This window comes from Thermobia domestica, chromosome 9 (genome assembly GCF_964235325.1).
Source record: "Thermobia domestica chromosome 9, izTheDome1.hap1.1, whole genome shotgun sequence".
Classification (NCBI taxonomy): domain Eukaryota; kingdom Metazoa; phylum Arthropoda; class Insecta; order Zygentoma; family Lepismatidae; genus Thermobia; species Thermobia domestica.
Genome location: NC_137462.1, coordinates 202,375,652 through 202,395,670, shown reverse-complemented (window position 1 = coordinate 202,395,670; position 20,019 = coordinate 202,375,652). Strand labels below are relative to the sequence as shown.

General features: G+C 37.1%; 1 protein-coding gene across 4 annotated transcripts in view; it reads right to left on the bottom strand.

The window, feature by feature from the left end:
- Positions 1-20,019, bottom strand: part of LOC145660533 (arylalkylamine N-acetyltransferase 1-like) — a 292,899-nt gene that overhangs the window by 28,168 nt on the left and 244,712 nt on the right. Inside the window, exon 1 of one of the 4 annotated variants that reach the window (XM_081725717.1) lies at positions 14,032-14,695. The exons of 1 other annotated variant lie outside the window; for it this stretch is intronic. In XM_081725717.1, coding sequence (XP_081581843.1) covers positions 14,032-14,034 — 3 coding nt within the window. In that variant the 5' untranslated portion in view covers positions 14,035-14,695. Of the gene's footprint in view, positions 1-13,951; positions 13,973-14,031; positions 14,696-20,019 lie in introns of those variants that run through there. 2 more of the 4 variants (XM_081725719.1, XM_081725720.1) reach the window with 2 other exon arrangements.

The following is a 20,019-nucleotide window of genomic DNA, read 5'->3' as shown; positions in this document are numbered from 1 at the left end:
GTAAATTCTAAATTTTAAATTTGGGTATGACTCTTTGAATAGTATGGTACCTGGACCTCTGTATGTAACCTGCCACTCATATTCATAAATCACTTTTTTCGGTAATGCAAATTCCGAAATCCAAATATATGTGTGAATGGGTTTCAAAAAGATCCCTTGAATTTATATATAATCTCACATGTATATATAACACACACACATACACATACACAAACGGTTATAAAACATGCAAATTCCTTGGAATCTCTATTTAATTCCTGTGTGCGTCATTAGATTGTTTTACTGGTTCTGTCGTTCGAAAGAGCAAGCCTAGATCTTTCTCGAACTAAAATGTACCAATGATACAAACTGGTTCTTGAATTTACAATTTCGTATAACAAACTTTTTCTCTTAAAGTTTGATTGCTCTTTTCGTCAGTTTCATGTCTAAATAAGAGTTCATTCTGTTCTTTGACGTACCAGTGAAGGACATTTTCATGTCTAGACAAGAGTTCATTCTGTTCTTTGACGTACCAATGATGGACACTTTCATATCTAGGTAAAAGTTCATTCTGTTCTTTGACGTACCAGTGAAGGATACTTTTATGTCTAGACAAGAGCTCATTCTGTTCTTTGACGTACCACTGATGGACAGTTTCATGTCTAGGCAAGAGTTCATTCTGTTCTTTGACATACCAGTGATGGAATATACCACAGGCGTCTCTGGCGGGGGGACAGGGGGACGCGTCCCTTCCAAATATTTCGAGTACGAAATAAATGGATCAATGCTGAAAGTATTTAGATCTATATGGAAGAAGTAAAAAAATAGGCAGAACAAATTAAAGTTATGTCTGTTCTTAAACATTAGGTTAATGTGATTAGAATGTCCGCCTGACGTGTGTCACTTTCAAAGAAGGATTTTCTTTTTTTAAGTTACGCTTCTTGGTTATTCAGAGTAGTCTCGGCTGCAGGTACACTATTTTTTCATTGCTTAACCACCAACAATTGGTTTCCATGACGAAGGGAGTCTGGAGAAGGGAAAGAAAGGATATATAGAAAGTTTATCTGCGAGTTAAGAAGGGAAATCAACAAAGACAGGGAAATATACAATAGAAGGGAAGATGACAAGAGGAATTTAAAAAATAGATAAATATATGAGAGTAAATTTCATGTGAATACTGTAGAAGGGCAGCAAGGGACAACTACTATGACAATATAGAAACTACGATATAAATGAGTGTTTAATGAGCGAATTGTAGTTTGAGGAAGATAGAAATAACACATTGAGCAGCCGGATGACAGCAAGAATAAACTGTACATTTTAGACATTAAAACGGAAAACAAAGTAAACGAGGATGGTTCATTGGACAAGTTCAAAAACATACAGCGAAATGAAGAACAAAAAGGTAGATAATATACCTTTTGAGTTTATTAAGAATACAGAAGAAGAATGAAAATCAAAAATTCGAAATACGCAATCAAATCAAGTGTCATCGTAAGACTTCTTTCAGAGAGTTAAGATTGTGTTAGCTAAAAAAAATCGAAATATATGAGGATTATAAAACTACAATGTTGCAAATGCGTTTAAGAACACTTAGCAGCAGGCCGGTAGCCAGCCCAAAAATGTGGGGGGGGGGAGCAGATGAAGTTAGGGGGGCTCGATTCAACCATATTATAGTTCATCACCATATTATAGTGCATTTGCAAGCATACCGTGAAAATTTTAGGGGGGCAGCAAAAATTTAGAGGGGTCCGGTCCCCTAGATTCCCCTGGATACGGGCCTGCTGAGCAGGAATTCACCTGTAGGAATGTCAAGGTGAAGAAAGTACCTAAGAACCATATTATATATAACCTTTTTTTCCGGCAAGTGATGGAGGAAAATTATGATGAATTGTGTTGCTAAAGGTAGAAAGAGCGGATGCCATTAGTAAAGTGGATTCCAGTTTACCATAATTTTGACGTAACTTTAGTTGGGGTTTACTAGCGTTCTATCCACCTTCCAATTTAAACATGCCAGAGACGCCCATTGAATATACCATGGGTCAATTTGGTTATTGTTGACTAAGTCATCCAGATCTACCCTCGCTTCTTAAACCCGGTGATCCAGAAGCAGAATTTTATAGTTTATTAATGAAGTTCAGATTTGAGCTCGAACATTCATTTGTTTGATTCCTTGTGTGACATTTCTTAATCAAGACACAATGTCTTCAATATTTTAAATAATTATAATTTCATGTTTATTCGTCTTCCCATAATGAAAAATAATACAATTTGGTCTTTGAATTTAGATTATAGAAAAAGATTTAACAAAATACTCTTTGGCCTCAGCTGCATCTTTTGTATTCTAAACCACGAGCTGTTCAAGTTTGATCAATTCAACTTTGACAGTCCCCATAACAAAAGCATGTAGAGTATATTTTCTCTGATTCTGGCACATTTATATTCTATTAAACATTGTATTTATCTTTTAATGCAGTGATTTGACACACGCAACAAGCGAGAAACAAAGTTATAGATTTAGTGAGACTAAGAAGAAGAAGAAGAAGAAGAAGAGGGAGGAAAAAAATCGTATTTGTTAGAGTTGCATTACACATACTTTCCATGTGTATGATGATGTTTCGTCGACTTCTGGTCACTTCGGGTCATGGGTCTGTCAAGGTCACCCAGTTTGGTGGGCTATGTGCCGTGAGTTGTAATTAATTATGACAGTGCATATGAAAGTATGAAGTTGCCCCTTACCTTGTGGGACGCTCTCTCCATTAATAATCGTGATCAAAATGGTGGTGTGACATTGTGAGCAAATTAAAAAAAAAAAGAGAGAGAGAGAAAGAGAGAGAGAGAGAGAGATTTAATATTGACGGTGATTTGAATTGATTTTGTGATGTTGAATATGCAAGTATGAAATGCAATATTTTAAATAATTATAATTTCATGTTTATGCCCATCCATTCCCATAGCCAACCCAAAAAATAGAGGGGGCAGTCGAAGATTGGGGGGGTCGATCCAACCACATTATAGTTCATCACCATATTATAGTTCACTTGTAAGCCTACCATGAACATTTTAGGAAGGGCCAGTAAAAATTTAGGGGCGGCCCCCCTAGACTCCCCCTGGATACGGGCCTGCCCCCATCTACCCGCACACACACCTTGTGTAAGGCACTCTTGTAGTGTTGCCACGAGACGAGACGAGACGAGACTTTAGGCTGTCTCGTCTCGTCTCGTGCAAAGCATGTCTCGTCTCGAAAAAATGTGCTCGTCCCGTCTCGTGTCTCGTCTCGAGAGGTTCTGTCCCGTCTCGTCTCGTCTCGTCTCGTTTGTCTCGTTTTGTCTCGTCTTATCTCGTAAAAAATATAGCAGCACACCATGGGAACGAAAGTAAAATGTAGCAGACTGCACCATGCTAATCAAGATACAACTAAGTTACAAGTATTACCCAGAACACACAAGACAAGAAATGTCACGGTAGCTACACCGTGAAGCCTTCACCTCTGGTGTATGTGGTAGTCGGTTCGATCTCGGTTAGTGCCATGTGAGCTTTGTGGTGGACAAACGTCGAATGTGTGTGGGGGCCGCGGTAGGTCAGTGGTAGAGCGTTCACCTCTGGTGCTTGGGGTCTCGGGTTCGATCCCAGCCCCCGCCAAGTGAACTTTGTGGTGGACAAACACCGTGTGCGTGGGTTATCTCGGGGTTCTCCCGTTTCCTCCCACTTTCTTCATTCCACCATCTCATTCATTACTCATCATCACCGTCTCCTTTAGCCTGACCGGCATAACCGTGGGACGTAAAACTCAAAGATTTCATTTCATTTCATTTTTCGTATGTGTGTTTTCTCGAAGTAGTCTAGTATCCTACCACTTTCTTCATTCCACTAATTTTCCCATCAACATCCATTCGGGGTGGGCCAAAGTTGCCTAAAGGTCTTAAAAATAAATTCAAATAAGCTCACGAGGCAAGGAAAAATAGTTTACAAGATAATATATCTCTGCTGTTAGTTGTCTGAGGCTTCTCGACCCTGGCTTTTTTTTTTTTTTTTTTTTTAACATTCTGAAATGTAATTTGTTTCACCAGTTTCAATACACGAATATACAGTAAATTGCTCATAGGTACGTCCAAGATGAAGACACTAATGTCAAATAATGTTTACACGACAAGCAAAGTTCGATGTAATGGTGTCACCATCCCCGACACTATCGTATACTACACTGGTATACAAAATTTTGCTTATTATTATTTCTTGATGAATTTTTATGTATTTTGACCCTCTGAACACGAATCTGGCACTTATTTTTATGTAGTGTCAATATTTTCAATGATTTAAGCATGTTTTATTTTTCTCCTATACTGATTTATGCAGAGTAATTTGCGTCCTTTTACTTCGATACTCGCTAGGTGGAATCGCATTTGTTATTAAAGATAATTGTTCGGAGTACGAAACAGAGAATATAGATTCTAAAGATACATAGCAGAATTGTAAATTGATTAAATAGAGTTATTCAAGTGTGAAGCTGATTTTGGAGAAAACAAAATATAAGGAACATCAATGGGACGTGTGTGGGGATTTCAAAATTATTGGTTTTCTTCTTGGGTTGCAAAGTAGTTATACTAAATATTCCTGCTTTCTATGTCTGTGGGACAGTCGGACAACTAACCAGCATTATGATCAAACCACGTGGCCTGAAAGAACGGAGCTTATTCCAGGAACACATAATGTGATAAATGAAGCATTAGTGCCCAGGGAGAAGATTCTCATGCCAACATTACATATTAAGCTGGGATTGGCAAAACAATTTGTGAAAGCTCTGGGTCGCAATTCACCTGCCCTACAATGTATCAAACAAATGTTTCCAGCTTTATCAGAGGCAAAAGTTCTGGCTGGCATTTTCACAGGGCCTCAGATTCATGTCATGCTTAATAGTGCTCCACTTAAACAAGAAATGACGGAGTTGGAAAGAAACGCTTGGGGGGCCTTTCATAAATTGGTGACGGGATTTCTTGTGCATAACCGAAGTGAAGCGTTTGAACACCAAGTTAAGACACTCATTGATCAATATCGAGCATTGGGATGTAGAATGTCTTTAAAATTACATATGCTACATTCATACTTGGATTTCTTTAGGGAGAATTAAGGAGATGTTAGCGAAGAGCAGGGGAACGTTTCCATAAGGGCATTGAGGTAATGGAAAGCAGATACCAAGAAAGGTGGGACTGTGCAATGATGGGTGATTATATTTGGGGGTTAGTCCATGACGAAGTAAACGTTTCCCACAAAAGAAAAAGAACCACTAACTTTCACTTTTGACTACGGAATTCCAGTACTTGATGAACACTTTCCTCCAATCTCAAGTACTTTTGTATATAATTTTTATAAGAAATGTAATATTCATATATTTTAGTATTTATGTATTGTTATGTAGATTTTTGTTACCCAGAAAGTTGATGTCCAAAATGTGTTATGTTTGTAATTCAATGTTCCTATAAGACACAATTGTATAATATATTACTGTTTGAGTAAAATCTAATATGCTTATAGCATTACAAATTTTGACATTAAGGGAAAGTAACTGTCATACTCGTCTTCAGCGGGTGCAAATTATTAAGAAACCAATGAAAAATCAACAGAAGCTCGACTACAATGTTTGTGTTATGCTTGTAGTTCAATGTTCTCATAAGATACAATTGTATAATATGTTACTGTTTTAATAAAATCTGATATGCTTATATCATAACGATCATATATAGCGGGTGCAAATCATATATAGCCAGAGAGAGAGAGAGAGAGAGAGAGAGAGAGAGAGAGAGATGGAAAGATATATATAGATAAATAGAGAGATAGATATGTGTGTACACTTTGATTTCATATATTCCAGCCTTTAGATTTCCATACCAATCCAAAAACTACTTTCCATTTTAGCATATTTAGATTTGTTGCAATTCTTCTTCTTCTTCTTCTTTTTTTTTTTTAAAAAAAGCTCGGAACCAAATAATTTTATTGAGTAATGGAAAGTATTTGATTGAAATGTTATATGTTACTGCACAGTAAGCTCTACTTAAAGTGCCATAGTAATGGGAGCTGAAAGACACATCGGACCAAAGAATGCTTGAGGCCAGTCTTCACCTCCATGGTACAAATCTGTTCCCATAACCGCGGGGTGTGTGCCACTATATGGTGGTTGCCTAGTTTGTGTAACAAACTCATGACAGTACACCCAGATTAGCTAGTGGTCTAAAAAAGTAGTTGATTTTTGGTGGCCATTTTGGATTAAAGTTTCTTATATTGTCGTGATCTATTGGCAATCATACAACGTACATCTTCATACCAAGCCGAGCGGTCTGCGGCGATAGACCATCGGCTTGAAGGCCCCGGGTTGAGTCCCGGAAGGGTCATGGGTATGGATTTTAACAGCATTTGTTTTTTCGTATTGTGTCAGGGGGCGAAATCGTACGGGATAATACGATTTCAGTCTGAAAAAATTGGAGAGAATATCCTCCCCAGGATACTTTCATGGTAGTAAGAAATTAGTAAAAATATAGGATATACATTTTATAGCAGGTTTAAAATTATGGGTATCCTATTTCTTTTCTGTTAATTATGTTCTTCAGTGTTCGAATTTTGATCATTCTCATGATATTTTCTGCTTTCAACGGAGTTCCATGAATATTATACCAAATGTTCTTTACACTCTGTAAGAAACCATTTCTGAAAATAATTTAGGTCCTAATGAATATTATTCACTAGGAAAGGGAAGTATTTCCCTCCTCCCAACATGGAAGCAGAGGGCAATTTCGCAGAAGTCAGATCAAACATTTCCGCGTAACAAAACGAAGGTCCCCCTGTAAAACCTCTTCACTTAAAGTGTTATTGTTAGTATCATAAATTTGCTGAAAGCAAACAATTTGAAGGGTTCGTCGATAATATCTTCGCTTTTTTTGTCCTTCGACCGCCTTCCAAACAAAGAGGTGAATTTTACAACATGACTGCTGTATAATAAGCGAGCGATTGGTAAAATGGTAAAAGTGTGTTTTTATGTGTATGTGTGTGTGTGTGTGTGAGAGAGAGAGAGAGAGAAGACAAAATTTTAGTTGCAAGATAACATACTTCAATTGCCGTTTTCGGTTCATATAGCAAAAAGAATACCGTCACCAGAGAATAAAGACAAGTGTAGGTGTGTTCTGTTCTCTTCCGCCATCTCAGCCAGAACTTTCAACTACAGCCTATAATGAGTGTAGACCTTATCCAGTTTCAAATTGAATAGATGGTGGTGGTAGTTCGGTTTCTTGACCTTGTAAAAATCTTCCCTGACTTTGATTTTGTTTGTCATCATTCCAGCCAGAAATGAAAAAAATGAGAATTCCTCAGTTTACAGCAAGGGGAATTGGGGACAAGACATTAAGGATGATATTCCTGGAAGCTCATGTATCACGATTGTTTCATTCAATAGACAGAGGACACTTTTCTATGAAGGCTTTCAACATGTTTTCACACAAACATGTCTTCTCCTTTTGCAATCTATATGACTACTGGCAATTTCAATCTTGGCCATTTCCGCCAGCGTTTTCATTTTCGAGACGAGACATTTCAAGAGACGTCCCGTCTCGTCTCGTTTTCGAGACGGGACAAGTAGTCTGTCTCGTCTCGTGGCAACACTACACTCTTGCCATTAATAAACATGAAGAAAGACTGGGATTATAGATAAACAGGAACAAATTGTGAATATCTAATGATTTCGATTGATTCTCTAACATTGTGTACGCAAGTGTGAACTTGACCCCGCTCCTTGTATGTTACGCTCTTTTTGTGAATAAGTGGGAACGAATTATGGGGCATAGTAAACAAACTGTGACCTAATTAATGGTAGTGTATGTAATTTTAAAATTTCAAAATGTGGCGGCCAACATCAAACAGTAGATGTGAAGTTGTCTCCCACTTTATGTCGAACGTTTTCTCCATTAATAAGCATGAAGAAATTATGAGATAATATGGGCTCCTCTCGTCCACATTGCGTCCAGAGCAGCCCCTGGACAGAAGATAACACTCATTCGTCTCTCTAACACTCCTATCTGTGTTGTGTTGTGGTGTGAAGTGCACCTCATAGTTTCATTTATCACCACTATTCAGCTCTTATCACTCTCCTGATGCATTGTTAAGTAGTGTTCCTATCCTTTACCTATGCTTATGATTATGGTTAAAGGCCATAATGTCCTGCAATATGGAAAACATGGTTTTAATAAAGTTTATGAACTTTGCCTCCCGACAATTGCCTTCCACATATAGTTCATCCTTCATTCTCCTCCCAAATAAAGGGCGTAACCTTTTGGGTGGGTGCTAGCCTCGGCTAGCAAAAAAAATGAGATAGTGCACAAATTATGAGCTAATTACTATTAATGGGTTTAGACAGATTCTACAACATTGATTACGTACAGTTTGCAGCAAAAACATGCAACATGAGCATGTAAGTTTATTGTGAAAAGACTCTTTTGCTCCAAAATAAGTGTGCAGGGGAGGACGCAAAGGTTTCTCTTGGCGTGATTCGTGCCACTTAGACGTTATATTGATTCCCTTGGCTATTAGTCTAGTTTCACAATAAACTTTCATGCTCATGTTGCAGGTTTTTTGCTGCGGACTGTACATCCGAAGTTGGCCAACACCATGTGTTGGATACTAACTTTCTAAATAAGCGTGAATAAACTATGAAGCGTAGTGAACAACATAGGCGGCGCCAGGATTTTGGCAATGTGGGTGCAGGTTGGAAGGGATAAGACATAGCAAAACATATGAACACGGTACGCAATAAAAACTTTTATGTACATATTTAAAGAAACTTCATACATGGATACACGTGTATGTGAGTTATGGATTTATCAAAGAAATATAAGAATTTTTAAGTGTACAAGGGTCCTTTTTTTTCACAATGGCGTCAATTACAAGTGCTTTTATAAGGACATTTTTCTGTTGAATGAAGCCATGGCTTTAAATTCTTCAGTGACATCTTCAATATTTATGTTCACTGAAATAGACTTTTCAACAGAAAGCAACATTATGGAGTTGAGTCTCTGTTGAAGCATAGTCGATCTTAGTTTGGACTTGACATAATTAATCTTGGAGAAACTCCGTTCGCATGAGCAACTAGGCAATAAGACGCTCTGCACCATTGAGTTTTAAGATCTCAAAAATAATCCCTGTATGATATCAAGTAAATCATGAGAGACTCAAGAAGTCACTCAAATATATCCGAACAGGAAACAATAAATATACAAAATAGAAAGGATTATTGTAGGAAATCTGAAAATCGAAGTTAATGTGGGTGCAGCTGCATCCACTGCACCCACTGTCTCGCCGCCTATGGTGAACAAATAGAATCGATTTGTGAGCTAATTATTGGTAGTATCTAATTTTAAAATTTCGAATGAGAGAATGAGGAAAATTTCATGCAGCCTTCTTCTCCTACTGTACGAAAAATTTATAGTATTTGTGTGTGTGTTTGTCCAAACAAGTATGCCACTCTTAACACGTTAGCTGCCATGTGGATCTGAACGGGCTCACTAGAGTGGTCTAAGAAACTGTTCGTAGGTCCGATCGCACCCACAATTTCTAATTCGTCGACTTGCCGTTACAGTGCTTATATTGTAAAGTTAATGAATTGTAGTGTTTCTATCACATTCAATACAGGAGAGATTCATACTATCGATTTTGTTATTAGATGTTGCTGATCAATGCCACTAGGGGCGCTGAATATCAAGTAACCGGTATTTGATGTTCTTTGCAGGGCCAAGCGTACCTACGTGTTGCTCTTTGAATGACATGTTAAAAGTTTAATAATTCATTCATTATTTATTCTAATTTATTTTGACAAGATGCCATTGTTGCAGGGGCGGATCCAGGACGGACTTCTGGGGGGGGCGGTGGCAGGCCCGTAGCCAGCCCAAAAATATAGGGGCCCCCGGCTGAAGTTAGGGGGGCCCGATCCAACTATATTAGTGTTCATCACCATATTATAGTTCATTTGCAAGCCTACCGTGAAAATCTAAGGGGGACCAGCAAAAATTTATGGGGACCCCCTAGACTCCCCTGGATACGGGCCTGGGCGGTGGGTTGTAATACTGCTACTTAGAGCTATTTTTAAGAGCTCCAAACTCTGGGATGTATTTTATTTATAAATAAAATAAGAAACTTCCCTCTTCTGGGGAAGCGATCACCCCGATCGCTTTCCCCTGGATCCGCCCCTGCAGTGTTATTAGTGAAGTCCCCATCATTTGCTGAATTTGCAAAAAGGTCTAGATCACTATATTATTATTACTAATGAGATCAAGTTTTGCGCGTTCACACAAAGCTACCTTGCACATGTCATAATGAAGAAATGACTATCAAACATAATTGCCAGTCAACTGTAATTTATTCCCTGGCCCATAAACAAAAAATACACACATAGGTTCGATCGGATCTCCAACTTTGATGCACGCGGATTCAATACCTTGCCTTATATTATGTTTCAGCATTATCATTATGTTTTAAAAAAATATGAACAAAGCAAGAATAATGTAGGTAAGTACGTTTGGCACTCTCCTGGTAAACAACATAATTTACCCTTGGCAGCTAACGTTTCAAGTGTGTTCCCTGGTTTAATCACAGAAGTGGTAACTAACTACAACTCTATGGCATATGGTACCCTGGGGTTCAATGTCGCGTTCACAAAAGCTATTAATTGACTTCCATCCTTAGCCAACTGGATCCAGTTTTTACTTTGTATTCCTATTTCTGCGAGATCCATCTTAATATTGTCCTCCCATCTGCCCCTAGGTTTTCCTAATGGACGTTTTCCTTTTGGACTTCCAGTTAAAACTTTGAAAGCGTCCTACCTTCTTCCATTCTGGCTACATGACCTGCCCACCTGAGCCTCCTAGACTTGATGACCCTAACAACGTTTGATAAACGGTATGAATTATGTAATTCCTCGTTATGAAGTTTCTGGCATTCCCCATTTCCGTTGCTCTTGGGCCCGAAAATTCGTCTCAGGATTTTATTGTCAAATACTTTCAGTCTACGTTCTTCCCCCAGAGTAAGCGATCATGTTTCGCAACCATATAGCACAACAGGCATGATTATCATTTTATATATTTTAAATGTCAAATTTCTCGACAGAATTAGAGACTACAAAAGTTTTTGAACTGAATTCCCTGCTTTCAGTCGACATTTAATTTCTTCGTGGATATGATTTTCGTCTGTTAACACTGATCCTAAATATTTGAAACTATCGACTTTCTCGAAAGTATTATTTGATATTTTGACGCAACCATAATTTGCAGAATTGCGATCCCCGGGTACTTCCATGTATTTAGTTTTCTATCTGAGAGGTGCACGATTATCAAAACTGCCACAATTACCTCAACTACCACAATGCTTGTGAAATTGAAGATTTTGTTGTGGAGGGATGAAATATCCTATATGAGTTCTTAATTTTGGTGAAAATTTTCATTGTTTCTTTTCGAAAAATTCTTATGAAATGGAATCCTAGGAGTTTCTCAGCATTGACGTATTTGGTTTACAGTTGTCTAAGGAGGTCTATTTTTTTTTTCTAATTAACGGTAATCAAATAATCAAGAAACTAGAACAGATATTAATTCATTGTTTGCCAGATATTAATAGAACAGATATTAATTCAAATTCACTATTTGAAGTCTGCCAACTTAAAAAAATCTTAATTTTCTTTTTGTAAAGAATTTTAATAGCTTATTATTCTTTCTTTATTTTCTTATTTCTTCTTTTCTCTTTTTCTTCTTTTTTTCTTTTTCCTGAGGGAAGAAGGAAAAAGGCGTGCTATTTTCATAAAGAGACGCAGTTGAATTACGTCCAAGTTTATGACGTAAATCTAAGCGGACTTTCTTGTTTGTAAAGCTCATTTTATAGGATTATAAAGCACTTCCACAATTACGGATGGGAATAAGTGGATTTCAATGTCATTACGTAACTTTACACAACGATGCTTAGTAGTTATAACCTTTTTTCTTAAAAAAAAAAAAAAAAAAAAAAAAAGTTTGCATAACATCACTACTCATTCTTGTCAGTTTGTGGATAATTTGATTTTAATATCAATATTTGATTGGATCTTTAGTGTAAATTTAATCCGATATCTACTCCGCCAAAGGATACCAGTCATTTGAAATGTAAAAAGATAAAAATAGCTACGTCAAAAATCAATGATTGGAGCATAATTGCAACATGAAAAAGACACAAGGCCACCACCATTGTTGGTCTAGTGGCTAGAGCGTGCGCCTTTAGTGCACGGATTCCTGGGTTCGATTTCCGGTTGGACAATTATTTAAGTGTGAACGTATTACAATGGTTCGGATCCCACCTTAAACTGTAGACCTACGTCTTATAGAGCCTCAATGCTGAAATTAACGCTAAACTCCAATTTGTTTATTAGCATACAATTTATTAGAAAGCACTTGTTTTTCAAACTCACGGGGAAGGTGGGAGCAATTGCCCTTTCCAATTGATGCTTCTACTCCCTCTGGTCTAGTGGCCAATGATGGTACGGGTCTCGGGTCATTTAAATCACTTGAATCACGATTTTTGTCCGCGTCACCCGGTTCTCGGTTCCGCTTGTCAGATCCAGTGTGATCTTGCGACCCATAATATCCCTATGACTGAGAAGCAACTGAAATATCACATCTACTACATTACTGCAGAATTTTATATTGTATTAATAATGTTCACCACTCGAACTCGAATATTCATGTGTTCGATCCTCCATGTGACATTTCTTAATCAAGGTAATATGTCTTGACTATTTTAAATGTAATTTCAGATTCATTCGTCTTCCCACTCTGAAAAATAATGCAGTTGGTTTGAACGCAGACTATGCACAAAATGATTTGACAAATTACTTTTTGGGCTTAGCGGCATCTAATATTCTACACAAGTTATAAAGGATGGGCCAATCATATTTTGACAGTTCTTCAAAAAACGGACATGTAGGTTCTCTATTCTGTACTTCTCACCTATTTATACTAGTATATAATTTGCAATTATCTGTCAGTGAAATGCTTTACCACACGCAGACGCACACAGCAAGAGAAAGAAAATGATAGATTTAGTGAGAAGAGATGTATTTGTTAGAATTACATCAGCGTCATACCCAGTGCTCGCAGTTTGAGGGAAATTTCCCTAATCTAGGGAAATGTCAAAGAAAAATTTAGCAAAGAGGGAAAAAGGGCATTTTCTGATAAAACCTGAAAATCCAGGGAACTTCTGACGTGACTCAAAGATCAATATAAATCTTAAAAGTTTTCTTCATTCTTCAGAAATAAGTCAATATAATAACAATACTTTGCATGTGTGCGTGTTCAGAGTAGCATAATTAGCACCCATTGTTGGCTGGGTGATTTTTTTTTTTTGTAAAATAAAATAAAAAAGTAGAAAAAAAGGAACATAAAACAAAATTTGCTTAATGAATAAAACAATCTTTAATATAGCTAAGTTAATCCTATCATATAACTTTAGTCATAGGAATTGAACAGTCAACAAACTAGGGAAATTTTGATAAGAAACGGGAAAATTTTTGTGTCAGTTGAGGGAAATTTTCTTAAGGAAACCTACGAACACTGCTCATACCTAGTCTCCACGTGTGTGACAAGGTTCCGTCCCTTCTGGGCCACGTCGGTCGCCAGATATAATTGCTTCCGGATCACGAGTTTGTGACCCGTTCATTGCGGTGGCTCAGTGCTCACCTCTGGTGAAAAGGGTCCTTGGTTCGATCCCAGGCAAGGTGAGTTTGTGTTGGACAGCATTGCGTTTGTGGGGTTTCTGAGAGACCTCCTGTTGTCATTTACCTTCATCATTATCATCAGCCTCCTTTAGCCTAAAGGACATAAGTGTGGGACGTAACACCAGAAACTTCATTTTATGCTCAAGCCCTTCCCCTTCCCCCCGTTTCTTTCTTTAAATGCTATGACATTTCTACATTTCTTACCTATGTTGTCTGCACATTACATTTAAACCATCCCTACACTGAAAAAAGGTAAGAAAAAAACTATTAACTTAGAAACTCACCATTGCTAATATCCGCTTGTATTCCAATTGAGATAGGCTATCAGGTTGAACTTTACAACTATGTCGGCTTCTATCAACAAATAAAACTCAGTTCACTTGGAAGTGATAACACACTAATACCAATGTATTCGATAGATAATTCCACAGGGTGTTATCTGCTTTCTTTTTTCATAGAAAAATGTAGATAAAATCAGTTTGAAAGCTGTCAAAATTACTTACACAAGTCACTTTGTATCTACTTGTGAAATCTTGTGGTTTTCCGGAAAAAAACTGAAGGAGTGTGTACCGGTAGATCAGTTTCCTTTATATATTGAATAAGTAGCTGTGTTATTCTTTTCCAATATCAGATACTTGGTTTACCATCTGCCTCGTGTACATGAATCCGGTTTACTGTCCTTACGAAGGTTTTCCTTCTTCAGAAGGAAAGAGAAGGCAGTACCAGAAGAACCACATGCTTTTCTTGACTGTTTATGGCCGATCGATAACACCCCTTGTACGTCGCTCACGAACACTCGTGCACTTACATACGACCAACCAGTGCTTTAGAAACCAACTGGAGCTCCTCGTCCAATAAAAGACAGTAATGTCTGTGTTCTGGATGTAACAGGCTTCTCAAATCTTCATCCATGAGTTACGTAACAAAATAAAAATAAAAAAAATACTGCTGGTACTGCCGCCATCAGAAGCCACTATTTTCTTTCTTCCTCTCCTTTGAACTCTTTTTCTTGTTTAATTTGTCTGTCATAAGAAAGAAAAAAAACTTTGATGTAACCTTCCTGAGTGCAGTGACAGGTTACGTAATCCATAATTGCTTATGCCACGTGGAGAGGTTTCTTCTTTTCTTTTTTAAAAAACACTTTCATTTCTTTCATTTATTTTTGCTTGGTCATGCACTTTCATTAACCTATCATTATCTCCACGAAGAGAGGAAAATCATGGGAGAAGTTGCATTTCTAGCTTTCATTAAAACTATGTGCTTATGCTTACTATTTATTTACAGTAGGTGCTTTTTAATCTAGCACATTCTGTAAGCCGGCACTGATCGAACTGCATTACAGAACTTGTAATCCGGCCGTTCCCCCACCCCCGATTGGAACAAAAGCTATAACTCTGCAGAACTCATAATACTTATTCGTATATACCACAACGATTTTTTGAAGATGCAATCAAAATCACAGAAGGGTCAATCCATGCAAAGCGATCAAAAAAATAGAAAAATTGCCGCTGGACCTCTTAAAAATATCTAATTTTTTTAATGAATGTTTAACCTATATCAGGGTACTTCAAAACCACAATTAATTATTTTTTACAACATCGCATGTCGACGCAGTGGCTGCCGCCATTTTGCGATTTTTTCTTCGATTTTAGGCGTTTACGTTGTTTTGAATATCTCAGCATGTATTTGTCCTACCAAATTGAAAATTTCTGGACGTCTCCAACAAATACAGAGCCAAAACTTTGATCTCTTAACATTTTTGCCTAAAACCACTTGAAGGGGCTGAAACCAGGGCCTACAGTAGCAACATTTTTGGACATTGAAAACAAGTTTGGGAAGAGGAAACAACTGACGTAGAGGTTTTAGTTTGTGAGTGCATGTAGTCTGGGATCATAAGTTAATACACAAAAATTTACAGGCATGTAGCTGCTCCCAAAGTCCTGGGGAAAAAATCGTAAAGTTGGGGAATTTGGCCAATTTGGCATGTTTTACTGTCTATCTCCAATGGACCTGAATGAAAAAATCTGAAACTTTGGGAATAGTTAGTCCTTTAGTATACCATTACACACAACAAAGCGCGTTTTCTTTTTTGAGCAGAAGGGGTCAAAGTATTAAGTAATGACGTCATACTCTAGGAGGTGTTTTGTTCATAAATTCAACTGGAAATTTGTTGTTGTAAGGTAAAATAAAGTGGGATGAATGGTTAGTCCAGTCAAGGCTCTCAAACTCGTTTCTTTTCTCTAATTGTAACACTGTCTTATCACACGCATAGCAGCTCTGGTGAAGAATGCCGCTATCAGCAGAAGGCGAGGAAAGTCAAAGTGCACACTTGACAAAAAATGTCCGTAAGTACTCTTTGCTCTTGCTGCTTACTATATCAATGATACTATGTCAGTGAACATTTACTAGCTGTCGCTGTGAACACTGATTGCGGAATGTAGATCAAACGAAAGGACAACTGTCTCCTGCATGAGTAGACAGCTAAAACAAGAATAAACATGATTGAGTATCATTGATATAGTAAGCAGCAAGAGCGAAGAGTACTTACGACTTTTTTTTTGCCAGAGCAAAGAGTATGCATTTTGACTTTCCTCGCCCTCTGCTGATAGCGGCATTCTTCACCAGAGCTGCTATGCGTGTGATAAGACAGTGTTACAACTAGAGGAAAGAAACGAGTTTGAGATCCTTGACTGGACTAACCATTCATCCCACTTTATTTTACCTTACAACAGCAAATTTCCAGTTGAATTTATGAACAAAACACCCCCAAGAGTATGACGTAATTACTTAATACTTTGACCCCTTCTGCTCAAAAAAGAAAACGCGCTTTGTTGTGTGTAATGGTATACTAAAGGACTATTCCCAAATTTTCAGATTTTTTCATTCAGGTCCATTGGAGATATTAGACAATGAAACATGCCAAATTGCCCAAATTCCCCAACTTTACGATTTTTTTCCCAGGCCTTTGGGAGCAGCTACATATCTGTAAATTTTTGTGTATTAACTTATGATTCCAGACTACATGCATTCACAAATTAAAACCTCTACGTCAGTTGTTTCCTCTTCCCAAACATGTTTTCAATGTCCTAGAATGTTGCTACTGTAGGCCCTGGTTTCAGCCCCTTCAAGTGGTTTAGGCAAAAATGTTAAGAAGAGATCAAACTTTTGGCTCTGTATGAGTTGGAGACGTCCAGAAATTTTCAATTTGGTAGGACAAATACATGCTGAGATATTTGAAACAACGTAAACGCTTAAAATCGAAAAATCGCAAAATGGCGGCAGCCGCTGCGTCGCCATGCGATGTTGTAAAAAAATAATTAATTATGGTTTTGAAGTACCCTGATATAAGTTAAACATTCATGAAAAAAAAATAGATTTTTTTGAAAAGATCGGGCGGCAATTTTTCTTTTTTCTCGAACACTTTGCATGAATTGACCCATAGATGGTTTTCAATTGACATGAAGATTACAATGGCATTTGTAATAATTTGATGTTTTAAACCTTTGGATGTATTATAAACATTGGTAAAATTTGCAACACTGCATACAATTATCTAATTGTGAGCAGTGGCGGATCTAGCCAGGGGCGGATGGGGCCTAGGCCCCCGGTTTTTTGAGCGACAAAAATAATTTCAACTATTATTTATATATTTTTGAAATTTTGTAGTAAACTTATGATATACCTATCATAGTCTCAGTGCTGGTTGGCTTCCTCAGTTTCTACTTCCTGGATTCGTCACTGATTGCGAGTATTTGTTTTAATTACAGCTATAAAACACTATTACTGTAATGTTATGGAAGCAAAGAAAAGTTACTATTAGTTTCTTTTTACAAATCATACGAGTGCGTCATGTTAAGCAGTATATCACTCTCGAGTAATGATTTTCATATCTTTTGAACGATTCATACTGTTGTAAAAGACATTATGATCCTTACATGTATTGAAAGCCACCTACGAAATTGGATGTGACACTTTTTAAAACAGTTTTTCAAAATATATTCTTTTGAAAAAAATTCAAATTCCCAATCTCTTGTATACGTATCTTTCTTCCTAATTATTCGAAATGTATGATGTCATGATTATAATATTCAACACTATACTTTGAATGAGCATTGCTGCATTCGTCTCACTTGCATTATTACTGTTGTAAGAGACCATTAAAACTTTGATTTTGATTATACTGTAATATACTGTGTATCGCTCAATAGTAGGCTAAATATAGGATTGGAATTTTAGTTTTTGCATTTTAACAGGTATATTTGAAATGTATTATAATCTGACGTAGTGCCCTTTGAAAAAGATGCTATTCTATGTGGAGTTCGCAACACTGTTACCCTGGTGGCGTTGGAGAGTATGTCAAACAATTTCTCCTTATTGACGTTTGCATTGTACAAAACTTCAGCGTTTTTACAAAATAGGCTGTAATAGTTTACAAGTTTCAAGAAGTCCAAAATAAGTCGTCCACACTATATATATATTGGAAATAATCTTCTCGATTATAAACCAAAACAAATCTCACTTAACCCTTAACGTACCAAGTCTAAGTCATCAACATTGTTTTACCAAGCTGGGGTCTTCTGAGGACCCTAAGTATTTTTTTTTTTTAATTTCTCAAGATAGTAATGTTGAAGGTAACTCAAATTAGGTTTTTTGAATGTCTAAAAGAACATTTAAGTTACATGTGGACTGTTGATATAAAATAGTATGTTTATTTCAACAATAATCAGTTCTTCATACAATTTCATACTTATGTCTTTGTAAATCTGAAACCTAATTTTAACAATGGAGTTTTTACATTTTCAAAAATGATGATATAATGATATAAATGTATACACGACTCCAAAAGTGCATTACCACCTGCAATTCTCCTTTTCCTGCAATAGCAGGCACCCCAAAATGCTCGGCGCTTCGGTTGGTTGCGAATTCGAAAGGCGTTGGACCAAACCTCAATTTTGTAATAAATATATCAGTGTGGCAAACTGCAAATAAGAGAATAAAACGCATTGTTAAAAATGACGATTTTATTATTGTGATGGAGTTGGATGACATCAAAAGTTACAAAATGATCTTACTTAAGCAGTTCAAACAAGATGAATGGCAAGAAACAGATATCAGAGGAAACAATTTCTCTCTTTCCATCCCGGAAGAAGAATTTCATAAAAAAAGAAAAAATACACAATGTAAAGGTTTAATATTAAAGCCAATCCCAAAGTTTTCAAAGCTGACACCCGAAAGGCAAGAACAACTGAACCAAAGTGAATGAAACTGTGCAAATATATTGCAGACGTAAAATGAGGTATTCCGGGTTTCGAATTTTAACGGAGAAAACGGTTCGGTGAGGCACGGACCCCTCCAAGCATTTGATCACGAAATATCAAACATGCTAGTAACAGTATGTCAGATGTGTGTAAAGGACAAGAAGAATTGCAACGAAACTTTATATATGGACAATACGCAAAACGAAAAAAAAAAACGAATACGTTTTTTCTCCGGAAAAACAGTTTTACGGGCAAAAGGCCCAACCAAAAATTTTGAAAGTTGACGCCCGAAAGGCGAATACAAGTGAATCGAAATCAATGAAATTGTGCACAGATATTGTCGACGTAAAATGAGGCAATACGGGTTTCGAATATTCCTGAAAACACCGGTTGGGTGGGAAAACGACCCGTCCAAAACTTTGATCACGAAATATCAAAAGTGCTAGTAACAGTATATCAGATGCGAGTACAGGACATAAAGATTGCAAAATGACTTTGCGTATGGACAATATGCAAAAAATAAAAGAAAACGGGTTTCTTATGTTCTGCGGAGGCACGGTTTTAGGGGACAAAAGCCCTAACCCAAAGTTTTGAAAGTTGACGCTCGAAAGGCAAGAAGTGAACCGAAGTAATGAAATTGTGCACAGATATTGTAGACATAAAATGAGGATACGGGTTTCGTATTTTCCTGAAAAAAGGGTTGGGTGGGGCACGGACCCCTCCAAACCTTTGATCAACGAATATCAAAAGTGCTAGTAACATTATGTCATATGTGTGTAAAGGACATGAAGAGTTGCAACATAGCTTTGTGTACGGACAATATGCCAAAAAATAAACGAATACTGTTTTTTTATGTTCTGCGGAAAAGCTGTTTTTGGGGGCAAAATAAACTCCCAAAATTTTGAAAATTGGTGACCGAAAGGCAAAAAGAAATGAACAGAAGTGAATGAAATTCTGCACAGATACTGTAGACATAAAATGAGGGAATGCGGGTTTCGTATTTTAATGAAGAAA